At 44.1% G+C, this 20,262-nt stretch overlaps 1 protein-coding gene across 1 annotated transcript in view; it reads left to right on the top strand.

The window, feature by feature from the left end:
- Positions 1-20,262, top strand: part of USH2A (usherin) — a 587,033-nt gene that overhangs the window by 2,639 nt on the left and 564,132 nt on the right. The window contains exon 2 of the mRNA XM_058169610.1: positions 14,685-14,850. Within this exon, the coding sequence (XP_058025593.1) occupies positions 14,685-14,850 (166 nt within the window). The remainder of the gene's footprint in view (positions 1-14,684; positions 14,851-20,262) is intronic.

Raw genomic sequence — 20,262 nt, 5'->3', positions numbered from 1 at the left:
CTCTACTCATTCACCTTTCCTATAATCTAGGCATATGGTATTCTTTATCATTCATTTATTCATTACATAAAATAGGACACCGTCAAATCTATTTAATGTTGAGAAGTTTGATATGAGAAGTAATCATCCCTTTGTGTCATGTTTTGGAATGTGGATATGAGGGAACAATGTGTACAATGTGTGCAATGTGGACTGGATGGAATGGGAAGGCTGATAAGTCCAGAAGTTGTCCTCTAGTAATATGGGACATGATAGAATCAGATTTGGGATGTCTCGTGCATTTTGGTGAGTGATGTCTTGGGAACATTTCTTTGATGTGGATGTCGTCTGGTCGAGCTACCCTTCCCCACAGGGTTTCAGGGTTTTAAACAGGGTTTTAAATTGTATTTAAATTTTTAGGCCGTTATTGAATCAGTTTTTTATATAGTTTTTAATTTGTATTGTATATACTGTGTTTTTACTGGCTGTGAACTGCCCTGAGTCCTTCGGGAGAAGGGCGGTATACAAATATAATAAATAATAATAATAATAATAATAATAATAATAATAATAATAATAATAATAATAATAATAATAATAATAATAACAGTAATAGATTAAGGTGATTATCTTTGTATGGGTTGCTTCCTTCTAGGAAAATAGAAATAGCATTATGCCTACTATCCATCCGCTGACAGTGTAGATGAGGAAATGTTTTAACTCTTGCTCTGCAAACACGGATGTTTCATCCACAGAGGCTTATGTGTTTCAGTTTGCATGCTTGTGTTCCTACCTGTGTGTATTTTGCAAGGAAGGACGGTTTTTAGAGCCAGCTTTTAGAGTGAATCTCCAGAGATAGATTAAGGAAAAAATTAGGTTCTTTCTCCATTGATTGATAAATCCTTTTGTTGATTAAGACGTTGTTGGTTCTTTGTTGCTCCGTAGGGCATCAAACATTCAATTCCTATTCCAAAAGTGATGCAGCAAGGATGTTTTTGAACTTTAATACTAATTCTCTGGTGTAGCCATGACAAACATGAGTTTCACTCATTGTTGACCACAAGGCCTGCTTCATTTCTCTTATGTGGTGAATATATCTTCTGTACAATGCAACTGGGACTAGTGTGAACACTCTGGGCCTTTTCCTTGTAGAAAGGAAAGATCTGTCAAATATGACAAAATAGAAGAAATAATTTACTCCAAAATTCCTGTCACTTTTCCCCATTCTTATTTCAATTAGTTGCCTGTGTTTACAGGATAATTGTTTGCCACAATGGAAGATGGGTATAGATTGGAATGTAAGATTTTTATTAGCTGACGTATTTGACCTTGATTTCCCTCAAAAGAGCCCTGACATTGCTGAAGCAGTGTACTCTTGATAATCAAACTATTTTTCTCCACTTAATATAGTGCATTAGTGCATAGTAGAGGAGATGAAGCAAATGGTTTTTCTTTTCTTAGCCAACAAGTCATCCTACTTTTCAGAAGGGTTGCCCAGGTCTGCTCTATCATTATTGCCATTTGATGTTCCCTTGTTTCTTTATAAACTTGTTTAATGATTTTATATCTTTTTATTTATTCTCTGGTCTACAAGTGCCTGGAAAGTGTAAACATGCTATTTTGTTATCCTCTTGTTGATTGTAACCAAGTAAACTCTATATGGATATGTGTGGAAGTGCCCTGTAAATGGCTGCTGCTGCTGGTGGTGAATGGAGGACTGAAGCAGAAATGAGATGAATCAGGAGTGAAATGCTCCTGGTTCGGACTGGATCGCCCTAACTGGTAGCGATGGTGGTGGGTGGTTCAGAGAACCGGTAGCAAAAATCCCTGCCTCCCCACCCCAGCTGAGCCGTGCGATCCTCAGAGGTGTCAGCTTCCAAAGCTGACAAGAGGTTTTTGGGGTTTTTTTACTTTTAAAAGCATTTTTTTCTTCTGCCGAAAAAATGCTTTTAAAAGTAAAAAAAACCCTCTCTGATGATTGTGCAGCTTAGCTGGGATTGTCAGAACTCTTTAAAAGCTTTTTTCCCTCTGGCGATCCCAGCTGAGTTGCCTGATCATCAGAACCCTTTAAAAGCATGTTTTCTACAAGCTCTTTGGCCGAAGGGGTTGTAAAAAAAATGCTTTTAAAAGTTAAAAAAAAAAAGTTGGCCATGCCCACCCAGTCACATTACCCCCACCACCAAGCCACACCCACAGAACCGGTAGTAACAAATTTTGCATTTTTTAAAATTTGCATTTATATCCCGCCCTTCTCCAAAGACTCAGGGCGACTTACATTGTGTTAAGCAATAGTCTTCATCCATTTGTATATTATATACAAAGTCAACTTTATTGCCCCCAACAATCTGGGTCCTCATTTTACCTACCTTATAAAGGATGGAAGGCTGAGTCAACCTTGGGCCTGGTGGGACTTGAACCTGCAGTAATTGCAAGCAGCTGTGTTAATAACAGACTGTTTTAGCAGTCTGAGCCACCAGAGGCATTTCATCCCTGGAGTGAATAATCTGTGCCAGCTGATCCAGCCATTTGCTAGGATCCACATTGAGTCTCCAGAGCCATGGCTATGTCTCTTTTGCATAATTGATTTATTGGGAGAAAACTGAATTGTGTATGTATGTTTTTAAAGCTTAGGTACAAAAGACTTCAATAAGTGGTTTTGGAAAAAAAATTATTTACAGCAGGGGTGTCAAACTCGCATCATTATGGCAGCATCACACGATGTATCAGGATGTTTTCCCCCTTTGCTAAACCGGGTGTGGGTGTGGCCAGCACATGATGCATCCGGCCCATGGACCGCAGGTTTGACAGCCCTGATTTAGAGTAATTACTGGTTGTTGAGGTCTTACAGGACAAGAAGTGCTGTTTTACCCTACAGCCAGTGAGTGAGAGGGAGATAAATTCTGTAACATCCAGCTGAATGAACCCATTTTTTTTTCTTGGTGATTTGGGTAGAAGGAGTTAAGCAATTCCTTGGCTTTTAACTGGAATTTGTTGTTCACATAGTGTGATTGACTTCAGCAATAGATAAACCTGCTACCCTGGATTAAAACAGCCTGTCTCTAACCACAGTTGATTGACTGTTTGCATGTTAACACTAACATTGTCCTTGACTAGTAAATGTCATAATCATGATTTCTCAACCTAATCAAGTTATTATAATAGGGATACAGCTGGAAAATAAATTCTATGTATAGCCCTTGAATGTTTGAACAAATGGAAAAGTGTGGATCCAATGTAAATAACAACATTTTATACTTTAATTTGGAACTTGTGTTTAAGCAAAAGGTTGAATTTTCATAAACTGGCAGTTCATTAATACAGAAGTTAAGGCTACTTAAGTTACATTATGTTAACTATCAGTTGCAATCCTACATTCAAAGTTTCTCAGATTTTACATATGCATGGCAAGTTTGATGGCTAAAATAGATAGAATCTAGGTGAGGTATATATTTAATATTGTTCTGCTGTCAAACAGTGTCTCCTGTCAGGAGATGCTTTTCATTGCTATTGCAAAGTGTATTGTTTTCATTTGTAATTAATAATGTGAGCAGCAGTAATAGTAATACATGTTCCAAATATCTCTTTAAGAGAGTTTGTGTTTTGGGGAGATGTGTATTTACCAAGTCCCTGTACTTGCCATAGAATTCAATGATTCAACAACCCAATGGTTAGCAAAGAGACTAAATTTAATAAAAAGGAAGCATTTCCTAGGCAGTTAAGTTTCTACATCTTTCATATGAAACACTTATTTACATATTTGATGTATTGATGTTCTGATCTTAAAGTGATACAGAAACAGAGAAATGAATGAAGTATTTAAAGTAATTAGCCATATAAAGGAAGGGGATAGTCTTGATGGCCCTTGGTGGCAGTAGTGCACTCTATTCTCAAGAATCCATTACTGGATCAAGCAGTCTGGATAATTCTCATCCAGTTTCCAAACTCCACATTTTGGGAACCGTTGTGGAGAATGTGGTGGTCCTATGGCACTTTCAGAGGCCTCTGGATTAAAAAAATATATGGATCCCTTTCAGTTAGGTTCAGGCTTGGATGTTATTGATTTGATGAAAGCGGAATGAGGATAGTTCATCTATTTTTATTGTTCTTGACCTCTCAGCAGCTTTCAATATTACCAATCATAGTATCAGTTTCTGGAAGGCTAGTGGAACTATAGTGTGCTGTTGCTTTTCCTTCCTTTAGGGCTGGTTCCAATCAAAGTTCATGATTGGAAAAGATTCAGACCATGGCATCTAATTTTGGGTTGACACAGGGCTTGATTCATGACCTTGTGACCTTCCATCTGGACTACGTTAATGCACTGTATGAGGGCCTGTCCTTGAAGAGTATTCAAAAGCTTCAACTGATGCAGAATGCAGCAGCATGGGTAGTAAATGGCATGACACCATACTTCATGAGCTGCATTGGTTGCCAGTGTGCTTCTGGATAAAATTCAAGGTGCTCATTGTTCTCTTTCAAGCCATTCCATGGCTTGGGACCTGAGAACTTAAGGGTCCATCTTGTCTCTTAGGTTGTTTCTATCTGTTTGATCTAGTCCAGCAGGGCTGGCATGCTCCAGGACCTGCAGGCTAAGAAATGTTGACTACAATGGGTCAGAAGACAAGTCTTTTCTATCATAGTAGAACTTTGTCCCTCCAGAGATCAAGTTGTCCCCAACCATGCTGGTCTTTTGTAAGGCCCTAAAGACCTAGTTTTGTGTCCAGACCTTTGGCCCCACATGTGTGAAGGGATCCATCCCCTGATGGTGTTATTTATTTATTTATTTATTTATTTATTTATTATTTAAATTTGTATACCGCCCTTCTCCCGAAGGACTCAGGGCGGTTCACAGCCAAGTAAAAAATGAATACATTGTAGATACAATTAAAATACTAATAAAAAACTTATTTGAATTGGCCACAATTAAAATTTAAAGGTAAAACCCATTAAAAACCCATAACTTAAGAAAACTAACCCAGTCCAGCGCAGATAAATAAGTAAGTTTTGAGCTCGCGGCGAAAGGTTCGGAGGTCGGAAGTTGGCGAAGTCCTGGGGAGTTCGTTCCAGAGGCGGGAGCCCCCACAGAAGGCCCTTCCCTGGGTGTCGCCAGGCGACACTGTCGCGCCGGCGGCACCCTGAGAGTCCCTCTCTGTGAGGCGCAGGTCGGTGAGAGGTATTCGGTAGCAGCAGGCGGTCCCGTAAGTAACCCGGCCCTATGCCATGGGCGCTTTAAAGGCGTTCACCAACACCTTGAAGCGCACCGGAAGGCCACAGGTAGCCAGTGCAGCCTCGCAGGATAGGTGTCACTCGGGAGCCACGAGGGCTCCCTCTATCACCAGCGCAGCTGCATTCTGGACCAACTGCAGCCTCCGGATGCCCTTCAAGGGAGCCCCATGTAGAGAGCATTGCAGTAGTCCAGGCGAGGCGTCACAAGGCGTGGTGACTGTGCACAAGGCATCCCGGTCTAGAAAGGCGCAACTGGCGCACCAGGCGAACCTGGTGGAAAGCTCTCCTGGAGCGGCCGTCAAATGATCTTCAAAAGACAGCCGTGCATCCAGGAGAACACCCAAATTGCGCACCCTCTCCATCGGGGCCAATGACTCGCTCCCGACAGTCAGCCGCGGACTCAGCTGACTGTACCGGGATGCCGTCATCCACAGCCACTCCGTCTTGGAGGATTGAGCTTGAGCCTGTTTCTCCCCATCCAGACCCGTCGGCTTCCAAACACCGGGACAGCACTTGATAGCTTCATTGGGGTGGCCGGTGTGGAAAAGTACAGCTGGGTGTCATCAGCGTACAGCTGGTACCTCACACGAAGCCACTGATGATCTCACCCAGCGGCTTCATATAGATGTTGAACAGAAGGCGAGAGAATCGGCCCTGCGGCACCCACAAGTGAGGCGCGCGGGTGACCTCTGCCCCCGTCAACACCGTCTGCGACCGGTCGGAGAGATAGGAGGAGAACCACCGATAAACGGTGCCTCCACTCCCAATCCCTCCAACCGGCGCAGCAGGATACCATGGTCGATGGTATCAAAAGCCGCTGAGAGGTCTAATAGGACCAGGGCAGAGGAATAACCCCTATCCCTGGCCCTCCAGAGATCATCCACCAAGCGACCAAAGCCGTCTCAGTGCTGTAACGGGTCGGAAGCCGGACTGGAGCAGGTCCAGATAGACAGTTTCCTCCAGGTGCAGGGAAACTGAAATGCCACCATACTCTCTACAACCTTCGCGAGCGGGTTGGAGACCGGACGATAATTACCTAAAACAGCCGGGTCCAGGAAGGCTTCTTGAGGAGGGCCTCACCACCGCCTCTTTCAAGGCGGCCGGAAAGACTCCTCCAACAAGGAAGCACTCGTAATCCCCTGGAGCCAGCCTCGTGTCACCTCCTGAGTGGCCAGCACCAGCCAGGAGGGGCACGGGTCCAGTAAACACGTGGTGGCATTCAGTCTACCCAGCAACCTGTCCATGTCCTCGGGAGTCACAGGGTCAAACTCATCCCAAACAACATCACCAAGACCGCCCTCAGATACCCCGTCTGGATCGCCACAATTTTGGTCCAGGCCGTCCCTAAGCTGAACGATTTTATCGTATAGATAACCGTTAAACTCCTCAGCACGTCCCCGCAACGGGTCATCCCGCTCCCCCTGGTGGAGGAGGGGGGGGGGCACCCGGAACAGGGGAGCTGGGGGGGTATCTGCCGGCGCAATGAGGGAGGAGGCGTAGGAACGCCTCGCTTCCCTCAGTGCCACTAGGTAGGTCCTAGTATAGGATCTAACTAGTGTCCGATCAGCCTCTGAACGGCTGGACCTCCAGGAACTCTCTAGGCGTCTTCTCCGGCGTTTCATCCCCCTCAGCTCCTCGGAGAACCAAGGAGCCGGTTGGGATCTGCGCCGGGTCAGAGGCCGCAAAGGCACGACACGGTCTAAAGCCCCAGCCGCAGCCCGTTCCCAGGCTGCAGCTAGTTCCTCTGCCGTGCCGTGAGCCAGACCCTCAGGTAGTGGCCCAAGCTCCGTCCGAAACCTCTCTGGGTCCATCAGGCGCCTGGGACGGTACCATCGTAATGGTTCCGTCTCCCTGCGGTGTTGGGTAGCGGTCAGAAAGTCCAGGCGAAGGAGAGAGTGATCTGACCATGACAAAGGTTCAATGACTATTTCCTTTAAGTCCAGATCTCTCAACCACTGACCAGAGACAAAAATCAGGTCCAGTGTGCCTCCCCCGATGTGAGTGGGGCCATCCACTACTTGAGTCAGGTCCAAGGCCGTCATGGAGGCCAAGAACTCCCGAGCTACCGTCGATGACGAGCCGGCAGATGGCAAGTTAAAGTCCCCCATGACTAACAGTCTGGGGGTCTCCACTGCCACCCCGGCAAGCACCTCCAGGAGCTCGGGCAGGGCAGCTGTCACGCAGCAAGGAGCCAGGTACGCGACCAGCAAGCCCATCTGACATCTATGACCCCACCTCACAAAGAGGGATTCACACCCGGCAATCTGAGGTACAGTGGTCTCCCTCGGCTCTAGACTCTCTTTAATAGCAACCGCCACCCCTCCACCCCTACCCTGGGCCCTCGGCTGATGAAATGCACGGAAACCCGGTGGGCACATCTCGACCAGGGGCACACCCCCTTCAGTGCCCAACCAGGTCTCCGTAACGCCTATAATATCCGCGGCACCCCCCTGAATCAGATCATGTATTAGGGGGGCCTTATTGGCCACGGACCGTGCATTGCATAACATCAGACGTAGGCCCAGGCTCTGAGGGTCTTGACCATCCGGGGAACGGGAGAAGTCAGGGGGATCGGGGCACGCGATCGCCTGCAAACATCGAACGCGTGACCCCCTATGTCGATACGATCCCCCCCTTCCGCCATATCTGCCCCTCCCACCTACCGTGCAAATAGACTCACCCTCAGACAAAGGAACACACTCCCCCCCCATAACCTCCGAACCCATTTGATAGTCGCCACGAGCATGCGCTGGAACTGGTTTCCCTCCCGACGGGCTACCCCTCTCCCACCTAACCCTCCACCCCACCCGACACTACCCTCCCCCTCCAACCCAGACCCGTCAGTTCCCACCTCCCTTAAGATTCCCATTAAAATTCCCTTTAAAACCCTATTAAAATAATTAATTAAAATCCCTGAGTCTCCTATTTTGGCATGCCATCTCGGGGTTCCAAAACCCGTCCTCAAGATGGGCCCTCGATAATGTGGAGGCCAGACCCGCGAGAGGGAATCTCGAGGGCAAGAAGGTCAGCCGCTGTAAATGTCCGCATGATAAAATCCGGCAACGGACCCATCCTGGACCTGTCAAGATGGAAATTGACGACCAGTGGTTCCGAGTAGAGGACAGGCGGGATATAGGTCTTGGGCGGTAGATGAACAGACCGCCATGATTCAGTCAGAGCTCCAACCCTCATCTCCAGTCCCGAGGGTGGTCTATGGGCACGAGGGGGGGGGGAGAGGATAAAGTCCTACAGGTGGCAAGCTAGGATTGTCCAGGGCCATCCTCAATTCCCCCCCGCTGGGGACCAAAGGTCTTCAGAGATCCTTGCAGCCAGCCCATGGGCATCTTCAGAGATGGTAAAAAAGGTGCCTACATGGCCCGTGATCGTCCTTCAAGTTGACAAAGAGGACGAAACACGCGCCTTATGGGCCAAGCTGCTCCACCGACGAGGCATCTCTCTCCAAAAGTCAGGGGGGGGGCAAAGGACTCAAAAAGCCCCATAGGCGATCTATAGACGTCCTCTAGATGGTAACGAGGGCGTCCCCTGGACCCGTGGACAGCCTTCAAGATGACAGAGAAGGCGACCGTCGGGCCTCTTCGTGGCCGCTAAGCCAGGCCTCCAGCTGGAATAGGCCACTCACCCGCCGGGTTTGCTGGGTCATGCCACAGTTCACCAGACCCAGTCAACCACCAACAGGCTAGGCCCTGGCCAAGCCGGTCCAGCCAGGCCGCCGCCACCGCCGCCACCGACACCGACACTACCGCTGCCGGGGAGAAAGAGCCTCCAGGCCAGGCCGTCGCCGCCACCGAAGAACTCGGCCGCCGCCGCCACTGTTGGATAAGGCCAGGCTGCTCACACCACCGGCACCGCAGACGAGGGGGGGACAAAGGGGAGAGAGGCTCTAGGCCCCTCCCGAAGCAGGGCCAAGCCAGGCCGCCGACCACCGCCGCCGGAAAGCCGCCGGAAAAAACCGGCCGCCACCGCCGCCGCCGCCGCCGCCGCTGGAAAAGCCGGGCCACTGCCGCCCAGCCAGGCCGCTGCCGCCCGGCCTGGAGAAGGTCGGACCGCTGCCGCTGCCGCTGCTGGAAAAGGCCCGGCCGCTGGAAAAGGCCGGGCCGCCGCCGCCGCCACCGCCGCCGCCATCGTCGGCCGCACCACCGGAGGGGGGGCGCTCCGGGACTCCTCCCAAGGGAACCCGGAGATGCCCCGCCTCAGTTTGCCCATCCTCCGACTCACCGGACTCTCACCTACCCGGGCGGGGGGTCCAAGCTGTCAAAAAGACCCCCCCACCCGGTCGGGCCCGAAATAGGCCCGTCGCCGCATCAGCTGTTCAGCGGTGCGGCCGCCATCTTGGACATGCGCAGTAGTCATTACTTCATTACTTCATTACATTACTACTGATGTAACTACTGATCTCTTGGCTATGTATTTCAGTTTTTGTAATGGTCATGTCATTATTTTTATTTTTAAGATTGTTCCATGCCCAGATTAATTTGCTGAGATGAGAGAAGGAGGAGGATGGAAGGATAGAAGGAGGGAGGGAAGGAAGGAAGGAAGGAAATATATAATTCAGTGGTCCATGGAAGGCATTGGATGTATGTGTGACACTCCTTTGTGTATAGAAAAGGCTTTCATGAAAATAGTTGTAGTATTCTCTTTGTACTAGTGAAGCCTCCACTACCATTGCCTTCTATCCTAAGTGTTCCACAAATTTTAAGAATTAAAATGGAAGTATGGATGGCCAGAGCGAAAAGAATCAACCAATGTGCTTTCTGCCTTCATCACCATAAAAATGGGTAGACTTGAATAGGACAGAGACATTCTAGTAGACCTAGCTACTACTCTTAGAATTTCTATCTAATGATAAAATATGCATGGATACATTCATATATTTAAAAGATGTCAAGCTGGATTTGAATGATAATTAATGCTTAGAACAATAATTGAACAGAATGGATTTCCCCCCCACTTTTTTTAAAAAGCAGACTAGGCCAATAATGCCTGTCTTGATATGGCTAGGAAGTTTTCTGTTACCTACCATACTTTGTATGAATTCAACTTTTTCTTGAAAGGTTTTTTGTCATTGTAGTTATGTTGTGTCAAGATTGACATACTTTCACCAGATGGGAAATTAGTTGTAAATCACACATTTGTGAAAACTTTATGGATTTTAAAGTATTATACATCAGGGTCACATCCTTTGTTAAAGGCAGGACACTTGTTGGGGTCCACATATGGAGATATTTGTTTTTAGATAAGCAAAATTAATAAACTTTGGATTATCCAATTATTGTTTATCCAGGAACTGAATAAATCCAGTTCCTAAATATTTTCCTTCTTGGCTGTGCCTTGACAAATATTTGATATTGAAAAACCAACATGTTTACAAGCAGGCAGAATCAGCAGTATGTTAAGAAATGCATTTTTAGCAACATTGCAGATTGCATAGTTCACTTAAAATTCTGTTGACAAATAATTGATGGGATCAGAATCATTACTGAAAGAGAATAATGGTCAAACTTCATTTATCTTGTCTGATTAAAAGTGAGTTAGTGACAAGCCAGTCTCTAGGCAAGAATCGTGTCTCTCTTTAACCAAACTGCAGTGGGAAAACAACAAAGTTCTCTTTGCAATGGTATGCCCTTTAACCTTGAACTATTGTAAAAATTTTAGAAAAGTTGGAACGTTTTATGAATAAATGTTTTATTATGCGTTTACATAGCATTGTAATATAAAGAATGGAATCCAGTTGCATTTATTTGCTGATTTTGCTCAAATGGAAAGATTCCCCCCTTTTGTGTATTCCTATAAGGGGGAATATCTTCTGTGAAGATTGGCTCACCATTTGGAAGAGAACTTGATGGCATGCAAAGGAACTAGCAATAGCACTTAGAATTATATATTGCTTTGCAGTGCTTTACAGTCCTTGCTAAGCGGTTTACAGAGTCAGCGTATTGCCCCCAGCAATCTGGATCCTCATTTTACCAACCTCGGAAGGATGGAAGGTTGAGTCAATCTTGAGCTGGTCAGGATCGAACTCTGGCAGTGAGCAGAGTTAGCCTGCAATACTGCATTATAACCACAGCACCAGCATGACTTAAATAGGACCACTGGAAAACCTGAATAAAGAAAAGCCTGCTTGTGCAATATTGGATGTGGTAGTATCAGTTTGATAATTATCAATTTATCAGTATTAATTACCAACTTTACTACACATTAGGATACAGTCCTGTGGACACTGTCTTAGTTATTAAGTGGCAAAGTGAGATAGTGACTTCACACAACAGATGTTGTAAAACAGTAGCTGCAGTTTAAATAACAAAACTGGATGCGCTACATAAATTGTCCAATGCTGCTTCTCTTCTCTTAAGGTAACGTTTTTTAGTCAGAATAGCATCCCATCAATGTTGAAGTAAAATTCTGTAGTCAGTCAGCCTTCCATCCTTCCGAGGTCAGTAAAATGAGGACCCAGATTGTTGGGGACAATATGCTGATTATTTAAACTGCTTAGAGAGGGCTGTAGAGCATTGTGAAGTGATATATAAGTGCTATCACTATACAGGAATGGCAGGGAAACAGCTAAGTAACTTTGGTGGGGCCTGAATGAAACATTATGTCTTTTCTTACATAGCCCAGGCTTACCCTCAACAATATTGGACTTTTGCAGGATGCCATGTCTTCCCACAGCTCACAAATAACCCTCCTTAATTATCAGCATGGAGTTTGAGTGGTTTTAGCATAAACCAGTTCTATGACCAAGAAATATCTGCAGTATAGCCTACCTCTACAAAATCCCTGACACATCGTTATCCAAATTCTGCTTAAAGTTCTAAAACAAAGAAAAAAAAATATTTCTCAAAGCAACTTGTCCACTGACACAGCATTTGTTACGAGGAAGTTTCTTCTAATGTGCTTGACTGCCATTTCCATCAATGAATCTAGAGAGTAGCAGAACGAATCCTATACTGTCTTGTGAATGCCAGTATCCCAGAATTTGGAAGGTTATTATTTTGCTTATCCTTTATGTTCTCCAGAATAAACATACCAAGGATATGTGTAATAGACATAAAAAAAACAACAAATGGAAATTCAATTACACCACCAGGGCTGCAATTTTGACTTTTTTAAAAACCCTGTACTAAACCCTGAAAATATTTAGCTCCTTTGTTCATATTAGAATTTTTTTGCCATTATTCTCAGTGTACTGATTGCCCTTCTGTGCAGGTAGCCTAATCTGTCACTGACCTTAAATTGTACCAAGAGTACAATGTTGCTTTCAGGGGCCCAGATATTATGCTTCTGTTAACTGAATGATGGATTGCATTAGCCTTTTTTTAAGCACATGTGATATCCTGAAACATCTAGATCAGGGGTGGGTTCTAATTTTTTTTACTATTGGTTCTGTGGGTGTGGCTGGTGGGGAGATGACTGAGTGGGCATGGCCAATTTGACATCACTCATGCACTCAGTCACATGACCCCCACCAAGCCACGCCCACCGAAACGGTGGCAAAAATATTTGGGACTTTTTGACACTTTTTTTGGACACTCCGGCCCCATATCCAGGGTGAGACACGGTGGTGTGGCAGTGGTCATTTCAGCTTTCCCTCTGTTGCCTTTCCTGGCTGATGGGCCTTCCCATTGGTTTCAGCTGGAGAGGCCAGGCCAGGGGCAATGGCAACGACAGAGTCCGGCACTTGGGGAGGGCAAGGTTAGCACGCTTCCATCTCACCCTGCCCTGCACAACCTCCGCTGGCTCAGCTGCAGCCCAGACGAGCCAAGGAACTGTGGGGAGCCTCCTGCATTTCCTCCAAGTCTCATCCAAAAAGCTCTGTGAGAAGAGCTCCTGTTTCCCTCTGCCGCCCACAGCGCTTAGGGGAAAGCATGGCTCATGGCTGTTAAATTTCGCTGTGCTGCACCAAACTCTTTCCCATAAAGAATAATGAAGGAGAGAAACAGCAGCTGACCTGGAGAACACGTGGACTGGAGCAGCTCTGTGCTCTCCACTGGCTGTTTCTTCCTCTTTGCTCATCCAGCATAGTGAAATGTAGCAGCCAGGAGCTGCGCTTTCCTCCAACTCAAATCCGGAAAGATCTGGCTGGGGACAGGTGCCTCTGTCTGCCGGCTCAGGGCAGAGGACTCAGCTGCAGCCCAGACAAGCTGAGGAACTGCGGGGAACCTCTGTGCCATTTTCGGGCACCCAGCTTACCGGGCTGCCCCAGTCCCTGTCACAGCTCCAACGGTGGCAGCTTTGGGTGACGCTGGTGGCACGGAGGCTCAGGTGAAGGCTGGAGGGAGGGGTGCAACACATGGGGGGCTGAGTCCGCTCCCCTTCACCTCCCCACACTTGTCTACCCATCCCAGAGAGCTAGGGCTACTCGGAGGATCCAGCCACCTTCCTCACCAGCATCGCTCCTGAGCATACTCTTCCATCCTTGGCTGTTGCGAAGAAGCAGCAGCTCCGGGTGTACCACGCCTGCTTCATTCTCTTTGAGAGCAGCTTTGCAAAGCTGCTCTCAAAGAGAATGAAGTGGGCATGCTGCACCTGGAGCTGCCGCTTCTTCGCAAAAGCCGAGGACCTCTTCTGCTTGGAGCTCCAAGCTGCAGGGATGGGGGGTGTCTGCAACGCTGGCAGCTTCAGGGGTCTCCTTCCCTTAGTGGTTTGGGTTTTTTTACCTCATCTAGGCGGCTATGCCAACTTTCTCCTTAAAGGCTGCTCTGGGCCTTTTGATCTTTCTTGGGCGCGAAGAAAAGTGACCCTGTGAAGGGACTGAGCCTGCTGATGAACTTGGAAGCCGAGAGGCTTCTTTTCCAGCCAACCGTTGGCGCAGAGCACTGAAAAGACCTCCGGTTGCTGCTGCCATCTTTGCGCATACGCAGTTTTCTTCTCACTGGCTGAAGGACTTTTCGGCGCCCTGTGGCCAGGCAGCTGAGAGACTTCTTGGACGTATCAGGTGGATGAGCAAGCAGCAACCGGGGAACCAGTTCGGGGGCGTGGCCAAGCTGCCTTTACTACTGGTCCAGAGAACTAGTCCCTAAAGTTACTACCTATTCGGTAGAACTGGGCAGAACCAGTAGGAACCCACCACTGATTTAGATCCTGGTTATACAGAGGGCTGTTTATTATTAACTTCTTGTATTTCAGCCGTCAATTTATAAATATATCTGTTGAAAATATCATCTTATTAGTTTTGACCCATGGAAACTTAATTTTGTCTTTTGTTTATTGGTACCTACCTCTTGTAAATCCAGATTACTTATACAAATTTGATGAAGAGAAAGAGCGCCAAACAGAGGCTTAAAAGATTCCAGAAGAAACCTTCCATGAGAACTTATTTGACTTTAATTCTATTAAACTTAATTCCTGCTTTATAAATACCTGGCTACTCACACCTGCAGCACTACTCCCCCCCATTTCTCTTGTAATCCCACTGCTCTTCCTGAAGTTCATCCTCAGTGTTGTTTTCTTTATTGTTTCCAAAGGTGTATGGTGGAGAAAACTGTTCATGGGCAGACTGTGTTCAAGCTTACAATTTCTGAGAAAGAGACAGTGTTTTATTATCACACTATAAATGGGCTGCAGCTACCGATAAAAGTAATGACACTGGGGAGAATTCTGGTGAAGAAATGGAATCATCTTAGCGTGCAGGTGAGTTAAATAAATAAATAACCTCTAGTATCAGTATTAAAGTCTTGCATTATATGAGAGGGGCACCTCTGAACAAATGTTAAAGTGGTAGAATTTAAGTTAAAATATTATGATAAAGTGGAGGGACAAAGGATGATACATTTCTTTATTTCAAACTGCGCTCCCTAACAGAGTTTTAACAATGACCAGTGTTCGTTCCTGCATATAATATCCATCATGGGATTGTAAAGCAAGCAAGCATAGCAGTAAAATAGATATTGAAATATTTCACAAGATACTTAGCTGTGCTGAACATAGCATTTGCCTTATAAAAAAAGGTTCTAGGTTGAATGAGAAGAGATAAAGTTCCTGGATTAAATACTTAACAAGCAGGAGATCAGTACTATCCTGTGTAATAGCACTGACTCTCTAATCCACCACTCAAGATGCTATATGCATAAACAGCACATACCTAAACTTCAGTACTTTTCAGATTCCATATGTCATTTCTTAGGAGGGTGGGGAAAGGCTTGTGTACAGAATTTTGGGCATCCTAGGCAGCTTTTAGATGTTCAAAATAATGAAACTGTTCCACTGGCCGAAGGACACAACTACATATAACTCATAATCAATCATTAGTGTCATACTCAGTGAGTTAGTATCTCCTTTGGGGCTGACATAATAGCACATAAAATTGAAAGCTGACCTCTGTACTGGTACTATGAGCAAATGCCATGAAGTAGTAGTATTCAGCAACTCCACCATGAACTTAGAGGGTCTAAAATTAGCATAAGGGTTTAGATCTAAAGGTTCTACAGAATGTATTAACTAGATCTAAGGTAAAAGCTGAAGTAAGAGGGGATAGGACATTCTATGCAGGGAATATGGGACTGCAATGATACAGAAGGGCCATGCAGTACTTCAGACTACCTTCCAAAAAGATGCTTCAGAACAAATGTAGCACCCATCTATATCTCTTTAAAGCAACGTTATCAATTCAGCTATTTTAAAGGGTTACAGAAAAATCGTATTTTTCAAGTTGCTATGTTCTCCAAAGCACTTTTTTGGAGTCTAAAAATCTAAAGCATCACATAGTCCTACTGTAAAGTGCTAGAAGTGGTTATCATGTAAAATTAGATTATTTTGCTGTATTCCTAATGTTTGTTTATATATTTTCCTCCATAAATGAATAAAGGAATCGTGAATTTTGAAGAGTCTTAACAGATTATGTTGTCATTTGTACTTCTACCAAAACTAGAGTGAAGTGGGTCATCTATAGAACTGCCACTTGGGAATGTTTTATTACATATTCAGTATCACTAATTATTTAATAATATTCATATTAGCTTTTATTTTGCTCAATCACATTTGCATAACTTTGCCATGTTTTGGCAGTGCCACATTAAAAGCCTTAGAAAAGAAATTTAAATGCAAAATGTAAAGAGGTAACTGGATTTGAATTACTCCTTTGGGAGCAAAATGCTCTTAGAATGCCTATTGAAATCAGCATTATCATTTCAATACATGTCAGATGTGAGCCTTTTTTTAGTTTGGGCAACATTTCTTTATAAATCTTTAAATCTTCCAGTTCTTTCAAGAAAAGGTTAAAGTACTTATGATTTAATGAGACCACTTTACATCATAACTGTTTGACTATCAAGAGAAAACTTGTCCTTTCCAATTTGTAAAATCTTCTTTTTCCTTCTTCTCTGGAATGTTTTGGGGACTCTATATTTTATGCTTAATGACAAGCGCATGACAATTTCAAGCATACAGAACAAAACATTTACTCCTTCATTACAAGTATGGATAGAAAAGCAAGAGCTGCAGTCCCAGGCTCACAAAGCCTGCCACCAAGGATTTCTCTATAGCTGCATTTTGATCAAAGACTCCTGAGCAAACTTTGTGGTCATGGGATAGATTTTGAACTAAGATTCCATAGATTTTGAACTAGTTAAAAAAAAGAAAGCAAAGAATAGCAATAAATGAACAAGTTGCTCAATGGAGAAAAGTAAGAAGCGGACTACTTCAAAGATCCATGTTAGAATAAGTGTTTTTTAATTTGTTCTAACATATTTTATCTTATAGAATAGAATAGAATAGAATAGAATAGAATAGAATAGAATAGAATTTTTATTGGCCAAGTGTGATTGGACACACAAGGAATTTGTCTTGGTGCATATGCTCTCAGTGTACATAAAAGAAAAGATACGTTCATCAAGGTACAACATTTACAACACAATTGATGGTCAATATATCAATATAAATCATAAGGATTGCCAGCAACAAGTTATAGTCATACAGTCATAAGTGGAAAGAGATTGGTGATGGGAACTATGAGACGATTAATAGTAGTGCAGATTCAGTAAATAGTTTGACAGTGTTGATGGAATTATTTGTTTAGCAGAGTGAATAATCAGTAAGATGGCCAAGTAGGCCATAGTAGAAAATAGTCAGTGTGGCAAGCATTAAAAGTGGCTGCTCAACTCAGTATATTTCTGATTATACACTCAAAGTGTATCCTCTTCTCTCCTCCTCTCTCCTCTCCTCTCTCCTCCCCTCCTCTCTTCCCTCTTTTTTTTTTTTTAATTTACATTTATATCCCGCCCTTCTCCGAAGACTCAGGGCGGCTTACAGTGTGTAAGGCAATAGTTTCATTCTATTTGTATATTTTACAAAGTCAACTTATTGCCCCCCCCCCAACAATCTGGGTCCTCATTTTACCTACCTTATAAAGGATGGAAGGCTGAGTCAACCTTGGGCCTGGTGGGATTCAAGCCTGCAGTAATTGCAGGCTGCTGTGTTTTAATAACAGGCTATCTTACAGCCTGAGCCACCATGGCCCTTCCCTTCCTTCCTCTCCTCTCTTCCCTCTTCTCCTCCTCTCTCCTCTCCTCTCTCTCCTCTCTCCTCTCTTCCTCCTCTCCCTCTCCTCTCTCTCTCCTCTCTCTTCCCTCTTGTCCCTCCCTTCCCTCCCTCCCCTCCACCTCCTCTGTTCTCTTCCCTCCTCTCCCCACTTAACCAGTCTCATTGTTTTTGTGATAGTTGTTAAGTGAACTACCATGATCATTAAGTGAACCACACACTAGTAAGGACAAACCCATTTTATCCAATGGGTTTTTTGCCATTTTCCAACAACAGCAGCAACAACAACAACAACAAAACAAAAAAAATTGCAAAACACAATCATGTGACCACAGGACACCAGTTATAAATGCGAGTCTGTTGCCAAGCACCTGAAATGTGAACATGTGACTTCAGGGGTAGTGCTGCAGTTATAACTTAGAGGGCATGTCATAAGTAAATTTTTGAAAGTGCATCAACCTTTGAACAGTTTGTTAAGTGACATAACAAGGACTACATGTTTGCCATTCATTTGCTTAATTGATATAGGTGGCTGACCAATAGCAAAAGCATTAAAATATAAGTGGTACAAAACACAAAAGCTAAAACAATGGTTTTAAAAGGTCAGTGAAAATAAATATGCTTTCACTCTGTTTTTAAATTTAGTAAGCAGGGGCCTTGCTTCAACTACAGTGGCAGTTTATTCTGTTTTATAAGCATATACTATGAAGAAAGCTAAATTTGTTGTTGATGTCAAAGCTAGCCTAGTAGGACCAATAAAAAACAAGCCATTCATAAACAGAGTATGTTGGGTAGACAGTAGAGAAATAGGTAGTTCTTTAAATAGCTTAGACCTAAGCCATGTGTTTCACTTATTTGGAATTTACATGCCACTTTTAAAATTGGTTTTCTCCTCCACTTTATTCTATACTAGAAACAGTTAATGGATAGCACAAGACAGGCCACTTCTGAACCCAGAATATGATCTAAAGCAAGAAGTAAATAGCAAATGTTTGATTCAATCTCACAGAGAAGCTTATCATTAGTCCTCATTACTTGTTATTAGTTCTATTAAACTTGATGTGTATATTTAATATAATATATATCAACAGAGTTGGAAGGGACCTTGGAGGCCTTCTAGTCCAACCCCCTGCCCAGGCAGGAAACCCTACACCATCTCAGTCAGATGGTTATCCAACATTTTCTTAAAAATTTCCAATGTTGGAGCATTCACAACTTCTGCAGGCAAGTTGTTCCACTTATTAATTGTTCTAACTGTCAGGAAATTTCTCCTTAGTTCTAAGTTGCTTCTTTCCTTGATCAGTTTCCACCCATCGCTTCTTGTTCTACCCTCAGGTGCTTTGGAGAACAGCCCGACTCCCTCTTCTTTGTGGCAACCCCTGAGATATTATTTCCTGGAACATACTGTGTTTCCCTGAAAATAAGACCCTGTCTTATATTTTTTTGAACCCTGAAATAAGTGCTTGGCTTTATTGCCATGCGCTCAAAAGCCCAATTGGGCTTATTATCAGGGAATGTCTTATTTTGGGGGAAACAGGGTAATCTGTAAACCACAGATAGGACTTTAGGAATAGGATCAATGATATGCATATACTAGCTCTGTATCTTGTCTTACCTATCTTCTAAGTTATCAGAAAGATATTAGTTTGGTGAAATCAGGAAAGGGTTCTAGGCCAGCCTTGGGCATAAAAGCTGGCTTGGTGACTTTGGCCCAGTCATTGTCTCTCTTGACCCAACTCAGCTAATAGGCTTGATGTTGTGGGGAAAATAGGAGTATTTTCCCCACAACATAGGAGTATTAGGTGTGTTCATCACAGAGATGAAATTCAGCTGGTTCTGACAAGTTTGTAAGTGCGTGGCAGGGAAGTTTTAGACACGTTTTTTGGTCTGTGGTTCCTGAAAATCCCTAAAGAAGTTGAGGGGAAGAGTTATTTATTTAATTTTCAAGAGGGTTTGCACAGCCCTCCAGATGGATTTAGGATTCATTCAGGCCTATATCAAGATTTCTGGCATACTCAACTCATTAAATATAAGTTATGTAATAAAGTCATCTTTTAATTTGGGAAAATACATTGTCTTCACTGATTTGGACAGAATAACTCATATATGTAATAATTCTAAAAATTACTTTATTTTCAATGGAAATTATTGAAAAAATCTCCATGTATCCTCAACTGGTGCTGTCAGGCTTAAGTCCAAAGATACCACAATGAGATCCAGTTGAGTTCAGTTCTTTATTTGGCTACACCTAATAGTCAGAATCTTGCCAGACTAAAGTTATAATCTTGTAACTGAATAGATATAGCCCAAGGAATTCCAGGATGTGTCTATCCTAAATCTTTTCCTCCGTCCTCCATTGTGTTCAGGTTTATACATTCTCTCATCTTGCTTGCCTATCTGGAATGTGGTGCCTCCTTCCTAGGAAGTCATGGTACTACTGTGGCCATTGCATCCCTTCTTCAGGTGCATATTTCATCACCAAGGCCACATTGACAGATACCAGCACTTCCCACTAATGTGAAAATTTGCAGTTTTAAAATGATTTGGAAAGAAGGGTGTTGTTGGGGC

This window comes from Ahaetulla prasina, chromosome 1, assembly GCF_028640845.1.
Source record: "Ahaetulla prasina isolate Xishuangbanna chromosome 1, ASM2864084v1, whole genome shotgun sequence".
Lineage (NCBI taxonomy): Eukaryota > Metazoa > Chordata > Lepidosauria > Squamata > Colubridae > Ahaetulla > Ahaetulla prasina.
This window is presented reverse-complemented; position numbering and strand designations above follow the sequence as displayed.